Below are 14,526 nucleotides of genomic sequence, written 5' to 3'. Positions count from 1 at the left end.
ATAATTGTTACTACTGTAATATAACTTTTTTGTATAAGTATTGACTACCTTTTTGTACAGCGAAGTAAGGAGGTTCTATATTCGCTGGATCTCATACATTGATTTTTTTTTACGATCAACATAACTTTTAAAACTTTTGTAAAGTGATTATGCACAATGTCCTCACCTAGCTTATTTCATTCATCCAACACACTGATACTTTCAAAGTACTTCTTCAAATCTTTTCCAACATATCTCTTCCTCACATTATTATTCAGAATCTTAGGTTTCTCTACATCTTTCAATGCACGGTCTGCTGTGCATTAAAGGTGGAAACTTTACTCTCTTCAAACCCCCATTTCTTCGATATTCAAATGCTGTGAACCTGAGAACAAAAACTGCACTTTGATTTATTACTATTATCATATTTATCATTATCATCCATTCTCAACGATTCCTTTGCTTATAGCTATGAAAAAAATAATTTACGTGCAGAATGTTCGCCGGTCTATTTATGGAGTGACTGGTATTAGTGATTTGCTTGAATGTTCAAATGATTAAAAAAAAAAGATCAAAATAATGTCTATCACAATATATTCTTAAAAACTGTACCAATCTTGTTTTGAGATTATAATGGCGAGTACTTAGTTAGCCTCCCTATTTTTTCGACCAACTGGACACGCGCATGATGTTGAAAAGGGAAATAAAACTTCTATTGTCCTCGTGGCGCCCAGGGTACCTGACCTACCCTAGATAGCCAGCCACTGGTCCTCGATGTCAGAACAGAAGACTTTTGTCAACTTTGCATCCAAAACATGACTGGTTCAATATTGCCAAACTCAATGGTCAGATTAGCGTCCTATCTGAAAGATAAAGAATCCTATTTTTACTCTGTTCATCCTTGTTCATCCCCGTGGACGACATTGTCTCAAAGACTTTCAAAGGTCTAGATATCCATGCATTTTTTGTTTTCAATTTATGGAGATAACGGAATCTATATTTTCTTTGACTTCACTGTTGTAACAACGATTACCATTGGAGTTCTCCAGTGGCATGCCCATTTCAGGTTACATATTGTTATCATCAGCTGTCACTCGACGCTCGTATAACATTCGTGTCCAAAGAAAACTTGTCCCTCCATTAGGGCTGAGACCATGATGGCCAACCTGATCTGATCTACCTTTTACCTCAAAGAAAAAAAATGTGCATTCATAGAGTAGGAGCCCGAACACCCACCTAACATCCTGCCACCACATCATTCTCACGAGGGAGATGGAGAAATGAACGTCTGTATTAAGACATTTCATCTGACCAAAAACGCCTTCAGATACTCGAGGTCCTCTGCATTAAGGTGGGAACCTCGAATATGAACTTGCAAACTGACGATCATCTTGAATTACCGAGCGCTCAACGACCGACCTTCCCGCGCAAGAGCGAGAGGAGAACTGGTGACGTGTGTGTGTGTGTGTGTGTGTGTGTGTGTGTGTGTGTGCTGGACACCTTGATCCCCGGCCAACACGTTAGCGAGGTCTTACAATGAAGACGGCCTCTGGCCAGAAAAAGGGAGAGGGTGAGGAAGGTTGGTAAAATGGGGGTTGAAGAAGTAGGTAAGGAAAGTGGGAAAAGATATGTGTGTGAAAAAGGCGGTAATGAACAAGGGTAAATAAAGAAGGGGAAGGGATGGGAACACGAGAGTATGTGGGAAGGACAGATTATAAGAGACCTAGTATCCCATAGCGAGGTTACCTGTTGGGGTAAACTAGAAATGGTGAAAGAAACAGGATAGTAAAGTACGTGGCACCACCTCTCCCTCCGGTTCAACTGCTGGAAGGGAAAGTGAAAAGAAAACCAGGCAGTCAGGAAAGGACATACCGCCATGGAAATTTTACTACTCTGGGGTAATACCATCGTTCTCAGGGGTCACACCATCCTACTCTGGGGTAGTACCATCGTTCTCAGGGGTCACACCATCCTACTCTGGGGTCGTACCGTCGTTCTCAGGGGTCACACCATCCTACTCTGGGGTAGTACCGTCGTTCTTAGGGGTCACACCATCCTACTCTGGGGTAGTACCGTCGTTCTCAGGGGACACACCCTCCTACTTTGGTGTCGTACCGTTGTTCTCAGGTCACACTATCCTACTTTGGGGTCGTACCGTCGTTCTCAGGGGTCGCACCATCCTACTCTGGGGTCGTACCACCGTTCTCAGGAGTCACACCATCCTACTCTGGGGTCGTATCGCCGTTCTCAGGGGTCGCACCATCCTACTCTGGGGTCGTACCACCGTTCTCAGGAGTCACACCATCCTACTCTGGGGTCGTATCGCCGTTCTCAGGGGTCACACCCTCCTACTTTGGTGTCGTACCGTTGTTCTCAGGTCACACCATCCTACTTTGGGGTCGTACCGTCGTTCTCAGGGGTCGCACCATCCTACTCTGGGGTCGTACCACCGTTCTCAGGGGTCACACCATCCTACTCTGGGGTAGTACCGTCGTTCTCAGGGGTCACACCATCCTACTTTGGTGTCGTACCGTTGTTCTCAGGTCACACCATCCTACTCTGGGGTCGTAACGTCGTCTTCAGGGGTCGCATTTTCCTACTCTGGGGTCGTACCATCGTTCTGAGGGGTCACATCATCCTACTTTGGGGTCGTACCGTCGTTCTTAGGGGTCACATCATCCTACTCTGGGGTCGTACCGTCGTTCTCAGGGGTCACACCATCCCACTCTGGAGTCGTACCGTCGTGCTCACGGGTCGTACCGTCATGCTCAGGGGTCGTCCTAACAGCCCCTGGTGCTGGGAGTCGGTTGGAATGAAACAACGTTTGATGAAAGACTATTGAAAAAAAAAACCATTCACATCCAAATGATTTAAAGAAAATATCAAAGGTGAGATTCCGAAAAGACAGGCGGTAAAAAAAAAAATATCCTCCCATAAATAGAAATGCTTTGCGAAACTGGATATATCTTCAATGAATGTTTTCCAAGTGAACCAGAGTGAAACCGGACTGCTCCTGTGTGAAAATTTTCCTAGAGAGCCCAGCCTGACCCAGCCAGGGGAGAACCCCGGCAAGAGATGTCTTACTACATATGTAACTTTACCTGTTCAACTACACCAACTTATATATATATATATATATATATATATATATATATATATATATATATATATATGAACGCGCACTTCCATGGAACGTAACGAAAGCAATACTTCTAGGCTCCGTTGTTCACCAACGTGAGACGAAGGATATTTGATTGGCGGAATGCGTGCATAGTGCCATTGTACAAAGGCAAAGGGGATAAGAGTGAGTGCTCAAATTACAGAGGTATAAGTTTGTTGAGTATTCCTGGTAAATTATATGGGAGGGTATTGATTGAAAGGGTGAAGGCATGTACAGAGCATCAGATTGGGGAAGAGCAGTGTGGTTTCAGAAGTGGTAGAGGATGTGTGGATCAGGTGTTTGCTTTGAAGAATGTATGTGAGAAATACTTAGAAAAGCAAATGGATTTGTATGTAGCATTTATGGATCTGGAGAAGGCATATGATAGAGTTGATAGAGATGCTCTGTGGAAGGTATTAAGAATATATGGTGTGGGAGGCAAGTTGTTAGAAGCAGTGAAAAGTTTTTATCGAGGATGTAAGGCCTGTGTACGTGTAGGAAGAGAGGAAAGTGATTGGTTCTCAGTGAATGTAGGTTTGCGGCAGGGGTGTGTGATGTCTCCATGGTTGTTTAATTTGTTTATGGATGGGGTTGTTAGGGAGGTAAATGCAAGAGTCTTGGAAAGAGGGGCAAGTATGAAGTCTGTTGGGGATGAGAGAGCTTGGGAAGTGAGTCAGTTGTTGTTCGCTGATGATACAGCGCTGGTGGCGGATTCATGTGAGAAACTGCAGAAGCTGGTGACGGAGTTTGGTAAAGTGTGTGGAAGAAGAAAGTTAAGAGTAAATGTGAATAAGAGCAAGGTTATTAGGTACAGTAGGGTTGAGGGTCAAGTCAATTGGGAGGTGAGTTTGAATGGTGAAAAACTGGAGGAAGTGAAGTGTTTTAGATATCTGGGAGTGGATCTGTCAGCGGATGGAACCATGGAAGCGGAAGTGGATCATAGGGTGGGGGAGGGGGCGAAAATTTTGGGAGCCTTGAAAAATGTGTGGAAGTCGAGAACATTATCCCGGAAAGCAAAAATGGGTATGTTTGAAGGAATAGTAGTTCCAACAATGTTGTATGGTTGCGAGGCGTGGGCTATGGATAGAGTTGTGCGCAGGAGGATGGATGTGCTGGAAATGAGATGTTTGAGGACAATGTGTGGTGTGAGGTGGTTTGATCGAGTACGTAACGTAAGGGTAAGAGAGATGTGTGGAAATAAAAAGAGCGTGGTTGAGAGAGCAGAAGAGGGTGTTTTAAAATGGTTTGGGCACATGGAGAGAATGAGTGAGGAAAGATTGACCAAGAGGATATATGTGTCGGAGGTGGAGGGAACGAGGAGAAGAGGGAGACCAAATTGGAGGTGGAAAGATGGAGTGAAAAAGATTTTGTGTGATCGGGGCCTGAACATGCAGGAGGGTGAAAGGAGGGCAAGGAATAGAGTGAATTGGAGCGATGTGGTATACAGGGGTTGACGTGCTGTCAGTGGATTGAATCAAGGCATGTGAAGCGTCCGGGGTAAACCATGGAAAGCTGTGTAGGTATGTATATTTGTGTGTGTGGACGTGTGTATGTACATGTGTATGGGGGGGGTTGGGCCATTTCTTTCGTCTGTTTCCTTGCGCTACCTCGCAAACGCGGGAGACAGCGACAAAGTATAAAAAAAAAAAAAAAAAAAAATATTCGAATACTACGCTCCGTTGGTCAACAGTGTGACGAACGATATTCGATTGCATAATATTCGAATACTAGGCTTCGTTGCTCACCCCAACGTGAGACGAAGGATATTCGATTCCATAATATTCGAATAGTCTTATCATTAAGGGTGATCATATCATTAAGGTAATATTCTCGCCTACCACGCGGGGGTTCCGAGTTCGATCTTGGTTGTTGGAGATTTGTATAACAGAAATATAACATATGTTGATCATACGAATCATAGTTCAGTATTTCAGATAATTTTATTCAACATGTAATTTTTCTATACATGTGGCGGTACATGTTCCACACAGACAATCCACCTCATCAGGTGCCATCTTTTTTTTCTTTAATTCCAAAACCACCACAAAAATACCGTCTCTTAGGCCAGCGTGTACACACACACACACACACACACACACACACACACACACATATATATATATATATATATATATATATATATATATATATATATATATATATATACATACATAAAGCCTTCCCCTTTATCTCCATCAACAGCTGTGCCCTTCAAGGTTCTGTCCTGGCGCCTACTTTTTTTTTTCGACTATCTTCCTCTCCTCCACAAATAATCCAGTGCACTCATACGCTAACGACTCAACACTGCATTCATCCACATCCTTCACTTCTGCTCCCTCTTCTCTCACTCGATCTTGGACATGATATCTCAGTGGGGTATACATTTTTTTTGAAGTTTAATGCCTCCAAGACCTAGTACCTACCCATCTCTGTCGAAAACTCCTCACAACTCTCGTCTCACCTTGACAGTATTGTAAATTCCACCTTTTGACTCAGTGAATATACTTAGTATTAATGTATCATCCACACTTGGAAACCTCACGTTACAGGAATAGCTGAGTCTGCCTCTACGAAACTGGGTGTCCTGTTTGGATGTCGAAACTACTTCTGAACAGTTGCTCAACTTTATACAAGGGATTGATTCGTCTTTGTATGTAGTACTGCTTCTCACATTTGGAGTGTTTTTAAATCTGCATCCTTACTTTACAGAGTGGGTCGAAAGCAGTCCGCCTTATAAACTGTCCCTGACTAACTTCCCAATTTGACCCCCTTGCCCTATGCTGCAATGTTGGTTTACCTTCCCTGTTCTATAGGTTTTACTTTCGTTTTTGCTCCCGAGAGCTGGCTGCCTGTGCCCCCATCACGAGCTAGACCACGGAATACTCGGCAAGCTGCTGCGTCACGTGATTATTGTGTGGCCATCAGCAACTCAAAGGTGGGTCGTTTTGATACCTGCTTCTTTCCCTACACGTCGAAGCTTTGGAACTCTCTACCCTCTCATGTCTTCCCAATGACTATGACCAGGCACAGCTCAAAAGGCAGGTTTTTCACTTTCTCATAAAAATCGGAAATACTTTCCCTTGTCTTTTCTTTTTCCGTCTCATAATTCTCTATATTTCAACCAAGGCCCAGCCTTGATGTGGGCCTTTGTCCGTGACTGAAGCCTTCAACATAGAGAAAAAAAACATACATATACATATATACACAACATACATATACATATATACATATGTAAATAATACTTTACTCGCCTTCATCCATTCCCACGGTGTCCCGCCCCACACGAAAAAGTATCGCCACCTCCTGCGTCAGCGAAGTAGTGCCAGGAAACAGACAAAAAAAAGAAAAAAAAGCCATATTCCTTTACATCCATACACGAGCTGTCATGTGTGATGCACCAAAATCACAGCTCGCTATCCACATTCAGGCCCCGCAGACCTCTCCATGGTTTACTCTGGACGTTTCACATGCCTTGGTTCAGTCCATATATATATATATATATATATATATATATATATATATATATATATATATATATATATATATATATATATATACCAAATGGCGTCCTAGTTACGTCTCTTCGTTGTATATCAACTGACTGTTATTTCTCTCTTGTGTCTCTCCTGATGTGATTATTACATGAAAGTGCACTTGGGAACTTATCGTTTTTCATTTTCCCCGTGGACTCATAGGAATATATATATATATATATATATATATATATATATATATATATATATATATATATATATATATATATATATTCTTTCTTTCTTTCTTTCATACTATTCGCCATTTCCCGCGTTAGCAAGGTAGCGTTAAGAACAGAGGACTGGGCCTCTGAGGGAATGTCCTCACCTGGCCTCGTTCTCTGTTCCTTCTTTTGGAAAATCAAAAAAAAACGAGAGGGGAGGATTTCCAGCCCCCGCTCCCTCCCCTTTTAGTCGCCTTCTACGACACGCAGGGAATACGTGGGAAGTATTCTTTCTCCCCTATCCCCTATATGATCAGCACTGTGGGTGTGGGTGTGGGCTTGTACTATTGGTGTGGGTGCTGGCATGGTCCAGAGTAAGTGGGCTCGCGTTGTTGTGGGTCTAGGCTCCAATGTGTGGGTATGGGCCAGTATTGTGGGTGTTGCTCGGTACTATAGGGGTGGGTTAATTGTGTTTGAGTTAGAAATGTGGGTAAGACTCTGTGTGGACGCTTGGTCTGTGTGTGGATGCTAGGACTGTGGGTGTGTTAGGACTGTGGGTATAGGCCAGAATTGTGTAAGTGGGTTAGGATTGTGGATCTGGTCCAGCACTCTGGGTGTGGGTCCAAACTGTGGGTTCCTCCCACCCCTTGCAGGTGTTCCAGGTAATGATGTGTCAGCGGGAGGGAGGTGCAGCGTCAGGACTTGCCTCACACTGGGGTATATAAGAAACGCACCTCCTCACCTTGTACATTCCCTCCTGAGTGCGTCGTGATTCAACACACTCTCCACTCCCAGGTGAATACATCTTTGCCTATGTAGCTTCGACGTAAATATAACCTTGCTAAATATATCCTCTGCTTAGTATAATTGAGGATTCCATGTTTTTATGTAATGTTAGAATCTTAGGCAGACAGTCGTAGAACATAGTGTGCTTATATCAAACATCAGTAACTGTACAATATCTCATATATGTTTGTCTCTCGGAGATCCAACCCTATATTCATTCTCTATGATGTAGTGCAAGATGACGATGTGGCGCGTGGTGTGTCTCATGATGGTGGTGTGTGTGGCACGGGTGGCGGCCGGGAGACGAGGGGCCGGGCCACCAGGCCCACCTTGCCCTCTGCCATACCTGGAGGGCATCCCCTGCAGGAAGTGGTGTAATCTGCAGGACCTGCCTGGACAGTACTACTGCTGCGACTCTAAGGGTAATATCATAGTCGTGGTTTGGACAGGTTTCCTCATTCCTACCGTACAGTCACGTCACATTTCTCCTAAACTGTAATAAAGAGACATTGTACTGGTATCTTCACAACCCATGTATGTGTCTGGATGATCCCCCTCCACGTACCCGGGAGGTCCTCTCCCATGTACATGGACAGTCTTCTTCCATGCACCTGGGTGGTTTGATCCCTTTCCATGTACGTGTCATCACCTAATGTATACCTGGGTGGCCCTTTCTCATGTGCTTAGATGTACCCCTCCCATGTACCTGGGTGCATTTCTTCCATGTACATGGGTGTACTCATCCCATGTATCTGTCCAGTCGCCCATAACAGTACCTCTGTTAGTTACCACAGTTCCCCTTGCCTTCCTTCACCTGTAATAACACTCACGACATTCCCAATGTTCATTATTCATTCACAAAATTGACTCGGCTCAATACAAGGTTTACTTCAGGGTACGTAAGGTCCTGGCTTGACCCTGTACTGTATATAGTAATATATCTTACCTCTAAACTGTTGCAGGTAACCATCCAGGCTCCTGTCCAGCATACTCTCTACGGCCGGACGAAATATACAAGCTATGCGAGGCACCGGTGTCGGACAGGAACATCTCTTGTGTAACTGACGACGACTGTCTCCTGGAGGAGAAATGTTGCTACCACCAGTACAATCGTCGAATATGTCGTGCGTCAGTTTGAGCCTGGCGACATGGCCGCCGGTCAGAGATCACAAGAATTCATAAAGACCTGAAATAGTCTTATCCTGTACCATTAGGAATAACATTAAAATGTGTCTTCTGTTAAAAAAGTTTTTGATTTCCTTTAAAGTTGAGATTTAACACTTTCTTACATTTACATAATCTATATACATGTTGAGTTGGGTTGTGATACTGTAACCGAGATTATACACTGAATCATTACACAGGAACATATTAAAAAAAAAAATGATGCCTCATATTTTAGACATGATTCTAGGTATATTCACGCCACTGAATAAGAACATGACCTTCATTTCATTCTAGCAGCTATAGTTTTTGAGATAATGCCCTTATCAATAAATATATCTCTCATGAGCATAGATAGTTCTAAGCGGAGCTTAAAATGTGTTTCTACACAATGGGAACAAGTATGGATCAATCCCAATTGGTCACTCAACTAAGATGACTGAAGAGCATGAAACAATCGCCCTGGTCTTTAAGATGGTATCATACCACGATCACAAATGGCTAATCTGTCTGGATCTTAAGATGGTGACTTTTCTCCTGGGTCAGCAGTGGGTATGTCAAGTAACCCAGCTTTATCTGTCTTTGGGACAGTGGAGCTGAGGATGAGCATTGGGTGAGAAAACAATGGCCTCTGAGAGAAAACATGGTGGTTGGAGAAAAGAATGTAATTACAGAACCCTTGGTTGACAGAGATAAGGTCATTTTACTACCACTGCACATCAAACTAGGTTTAATAAAAGTTTGTAAAGGTTTTGAACAAAGAAGGAAATTGCTTTGACTACATATACCGAAAATTTCCAGCACTGAGCATGGAGAAGCTGAAGGCAGGTATTTTCAACAGGCCGCAAAGCAGGAAACTCATGAAAGACCCATTTTTCCAAGATTCAGTGAACAGTGCTTAGGTAGATGCATGGTCTATGTTCACTCTGGTTGAAAGGTACTTTCTTGGGAACCATACAGCAGATAACTACTCTGAACTAACGGAGAACATGCTCTCTTCTTTCGTCAACTAGGCTGTAAAATGAACATCAAAGTGCATTACCTCTACAACCACTTGGGTCGTTTCCTAGACAACCTTGGTGACCTAAGTGAGGAACAGGGTGAACGATTCTACCAAGATTTAAGAACCATAGAAGAAATATGCCTGGGACACTGGGATACCCATATAATGGCGGATTACTGCTGGACCATTCAACGCGATTGTCCTAGGGCAGCTCACCGCAAGAAGTCTTTGAAACGTCTGAGGAAATGAACATCGCATCAATGTACCAACTTTCTATGCTTGTTTCACCATTATCTGATTCTATGGATGTAATCACAAATAAACAAATTCTACTTGGGGAAGAGCAGTGTGGTTTCAAAAGTGGAAGAGGATGTGTGGATCAGGTGTTTGCTTTGAAGAATGTATGAGAAACACTTGGAAAAACAGATGGATTTGTATGTAGCATTTATGGATCTGGAGAGGTCATATGATAGGACTGATAGAGATGCTTTGTGGAAGGTTTTGAGAGTATATGGTGTGGGAAATAAGTTGCTAGAAGCAGTGAAAAGTTTTTACCAAAGATGTAAGGCATGTGTACGAGTAGGAAGAGAGAGGAGAGTGATTGGTTCCAAGTGAATGTTGGTTTACAGCAGGGGTGTGTGATGTCCCCATGGTTTAACTTGTTTATGGATGGAGTGGTTAGGGAGGTAAATGCATGAGTCATGGAGAGAGGGGTGAGTATGCAGTCTCTTGTGGATGAAAGGGACTGGGAAGTGAGTCAGTAGTTGTTCACCGATGATACAATTCTGGTGGCTGATTTGGGTGAGAAACTGCAGAGGTTGGTGGCTGAGTTTGGAAGAGTGTGAGACAAGAGAAAGTTGAGAGTGAATGTGAATAAAAGCAAGGTTATTAGGTTCAGTAGGGTTAAAGGAAAAGTTATTGGGATATAAGTTTGAATGGAGAAAAATTGGAGGAAGTGAAGTGTTTTAGATATCTGGGAATGGACTTAGCAGCGGATGGAACCATGGAAGCGGAAGTGAGTCAAAGGGTGGGGGAGGGGATAAAGGTGCTGGGAGTGTTGAAGGATGTGTGGAAGGTGAGAATGTTATCTCGGAGCAAAAATGGGTATGTTTGAAGGAATAGTGGTTCCAACAATGTTATATGGTTGCGAGACATGGGCTTTAGAGTTGTGCGGAGGAGGGTGGATGTGTTGGAAATGAAATGTTTGAGGACAATATGTGGTGCGAGGTGGTTTGATCGAGTAAGTAATGAAAGGTTGAGAGAGGTGTGTGGTAATAAAAAGAGTGTGGTTAAGAGAGAGCAAAAGAGGGTGTGTTGAAATGGTTTGGTCATATGGAAAGAATGAGTGAGGAAAGACTGACAAAGAGGATATATGTGTGTCAGAAGTGGAGTGGCGACAGGAATGGATGAAGGCAGCAAGTATGAATATGTACATGTGTATATATGCATATATCTGTGTATGTATATGTTGAAATGTATAGGTATGTATATGTGCATGTGTGGGCGTTTATGTAAGTACGTGTGTATGAGGATGGGTTGGGCCATTCTTTCATGTGTTTCCTTGCACTACCTTACTGATGCAGATGGCAAATAAGTATAATATAAAAAATAAATATATTACTTATTCATTTATTATACTTAATCGCCGTTTCCCTTATCAGCGAGGTAGTGCCAGGAAACAGACAAAGAATGGCCCATCCACTCATACACATATGTATACATACATGCACATTTCCATACATGTACATATCCACACATACACATATACATAAATGTCCATACACATGCACAGACATATATACACATGTACATATTCATACTTGCCTTCATCCATTCCTGGTGCTGCCCCGCTCCACAAGAAACAGCATTGCTACCCCCTGCTTCAGCGAGGTAGTGCCAGGAAAACAGACAAAAAAGGCCTTATTCGTTCACACTCAGTCTCTAGCTATCATGTGAAATGCATCGAAACCACAGCTCTCTATCCACATCCAAGCCCCAAAGACCTTGGAAAGTCTCTAGTTGTCATGTGTAATGCACCGAAACCACAGCTCCCTATCCACATCCAAGCCCCACAGACCTTTCCAAGGTTTACCCCAGACATTTCACATGCCCTGGTTCAGTCTATTGACAGTAGGTCGATCCCAGTATACCGCACCGTTCCAATGCACTCTATTCCTTGCACACCTCTCACCCTCCTGTATGTTCAGGCCCCAATCACTCAAAATCTTTTTCACTTTTTGCACGGGAAAGAGTAAATTTGAAAGATGTGTTATACTGGAGTCAACATGCTGTCAATGGACTGAACCAGAGCAGCTGAGGCATCTGGGATAACCATGAAAAGTTCTATTTGGTCTGGTTGTGGATAGAGAATGTACGTAAGCAGGTGTGGCCTTTTTTCTTCTGTTCCTGATGCTACCTCGCTGATGTGGGGAAAGTGATTAAGTATGAAAAAATTATTTATATATACTTGTCTGCCATTTACCACATCAGAAGTAGTGCCAAGAATTGAGAAAGAAAGCCCACATTCACTTACATCCATTCTCTAGTTGTCATGTGCAATGCACTGAAACCATAGCACCCTATCCACAACCTGGCCCCACAGACCATCCTAAGCCATAATATTCTCTGGCCACATCACATGCCCTGGTTCAGTTCATTGACTGAACATCATTCTCTGTATGCCACATCATTTCAATTCACTCTCATTCCATCCATGCCTTTAACCCTCTCGCATGTTCAGACCTTGATCACTCAAAATAGTTTTCACGCCATCCTTCTATTTCCAGTTTGGTGTCCCTCTTCTCCTTGTCCCCTTCACTTCTGATACATATGTCCTTTTTGTCAACCTTTCCTTATTCATTCTCTTTATATATCCAAACCATTTCAGCACATCCCCTTCAGCTATCTCAATGACATTCATCTTATTACCACACACCTCTTATACTTTTATTACTTAAGTCAAACCACCTCACACCACATACGGTCCTCAAACTCTTAATATCTGCACATCCACATCTATAGCCCATGTCTTACATCCATACATTATTGGGACTATTATACCTTCAAACACATCCATACCTGTCCCCCTTCCCCATTAAGACCTCTTTCCACACATCCCTCAATGATCTAAAAACCTTTGCCCTCTTACCCTATGATTAACTTCTCCCTCCATGATTCCATTCACTGCCATGTCCATTCCCGGGTATCTAAAACACTTTACTTCTCCAAATATTCTCCATTCAGAAAAACACCTCAACTGATTTGTTCCTCTGCTGTATCAAATCCGATAACCTTGCTTTTCTTCATTTCCACCCTTCAAATACTCTCCCAAATTCAGACACCAGCTGCGGTTTCTCACTTACATCTGCCACCACTGCTGTCTCATCAGTAAACATCTGAGTCACTTCCCAGGCACCCCCTCACCCCAAACAGATTGCACGCTCCCCTCTATCTCCCAGATCCTTGCTTTTATTTACAACACTCCGACCATAAACTTACGGTGACATTACATACCCCTGCCACAAACCTGGAAACTCTCTCTCCTCTACCTTTTCACACACGCTGTAAACTCGATAAAAACTTAACTTCTCATTGTTTCTTGTAGCTTTCCCCCAACGTCATATATTCATAAGACCTCCCTCAAGGCATTGCTATCAACACTATCACATGCTTTCACCTAATCCATAAAAGCCACATATAAATCCTATAAATCATTCGGTCTCTTTGCTCCTCACACACATTCTTTAAAGCAAACACCAGATCCACACATTCTCAACCACTCATGAATCAACACTGTTACTCCCCAGTCTGATGCTCTGTTCATGCCTTCATCCTTTCAATCACCACTCTCCTATACAACTTATCAGGTACATTCAAAAAACTTATACGTTTATTCTGTAGTTTGAACACTCACCTTTGTTCTTGCCTATATAAAATGGCACTATACACGCAATCCTCAGGCACCTCATCATGATTCATGCATATGTTGAAATACCTAACTAACCAATCAACAACACATTCACTGCCATTCATAAGAAATTCAACTGCAGTACGCAAGGCTTTCACCACCTCTTCTCACCTCTACAAACCACTTCCCATGACTTGCTCACCCTATATTTACCATCCTATCATCAAACACATTCAATAGTCCTTCAAAATACTACATCTTTTCACCTCATCACTATGTTACTGTTTCTTCGTTTGCCCCTTCACCGATTGTCCCATTTGTTCTATTTTTTCATCTTATTTACCTTCTAAAACTCTTATTCTCCCTGATATTTTACAGATACTCATCCCAATTCTCATCTGACCCCTTTTTCAGCCTGTGCACCTTCCTCTTGACCTCCTGCCACTTCCCCTTGTACATCTCACAATCTAAGAAACTGGTAGTCCTGTTTAGATGTAGAAACTTCTCTTCTCTTCTGCTTATACAGAGATTGATTTGTTTGGAGTATTGCTCTTACATTTGGGGTGGTTCTAGATCTGCATCTTTACTTGACGAGTTGAGTCAAAAGCAATCAGCCTTATAAACTTTTCCAGGCTAACTTCCAAACTTGACCTCCTTACCATGTACCGCAATGTTAGTTCACTTTCTCTCTTCTAAAGTAATTACTTTGGTTTGTGCTCCCGAGAACTGGCCATCAGCAACTCAGGGGTAGGCCGTTTTGATACCTGCTTCTTTTCTTGCAGGTCGAAGCTCTGGAACTCTCTACCATCTCATGTCTTTCCAGTAATTGT

The 14,526-nt window shown here is 42.8% G+C and overlaps 1 protein-coding gene across 1 annotated transcript; it reads left to right on the top strand.

Annotated features, from left to right (window-relative positions):
* The first annotated feature begins 7,473 nt into the window (after positions 1 to 7,473).
* LOC139755532 (uncharacterized) lies at positions 7,474 to 8,775 on the top strand. The gene is made up of 3 exons (XM_071673938.1): positions 7,474 to 7,631; positions 7,855 to 8,044; positions 8,585 to 8,775. The coding sequence occupies exons 2-3, from the start codon at positions 7,861 to 7,863 to the stop codon at positions 8,758 to 8,760; spliced, it is 360 nt and encodes a 119-aa protein (XP_071530039.1). The 5' UTR covers positions 7,474 to 7,631; positions 7,855 to 7,860; the 3' UTR covers positions 8,761 to 8,775.
* The last annotated feature ends 5,751 nt before the right edge of the window (positions 8,776 to 14,526 follow it).

The sequence above is a fragment of the Panulirus ornatus genome, chromosome 19, assembly GCF_036320965.1.
Source record: "Panulirus ornatus isolate Po-2019 chromosome 19, ASM3632096v1, whole genome shotgun sequence".
Lineage (NCBI taxonomy): Eukaryota > Metazoa > Arthropoda > Malacostraca > Decapoda > Palinuridae > Panulirus > Panulirus ornatus.
This window is presented reverse-complemented; position numbering and strand designations above follow the sequence as displayed.

Bases quoted from the DNA above. Each gene is read 5' to 3' on its own strand.
- LOC139755532 (XM_071673938.1), top strand. From the start codon at position 7,861: ATGACGATGTGGCGCGTGGTGTGTCTCATGATGGTGGTGTGTGTGGCA. The intron at 8,045-8,584 runs GTAATATCATAG...AAACTGTTGCAG, and splicing joins CTACTGCTGCGACTCTAAGG to GTAACCATCCAGGCTCCTGT.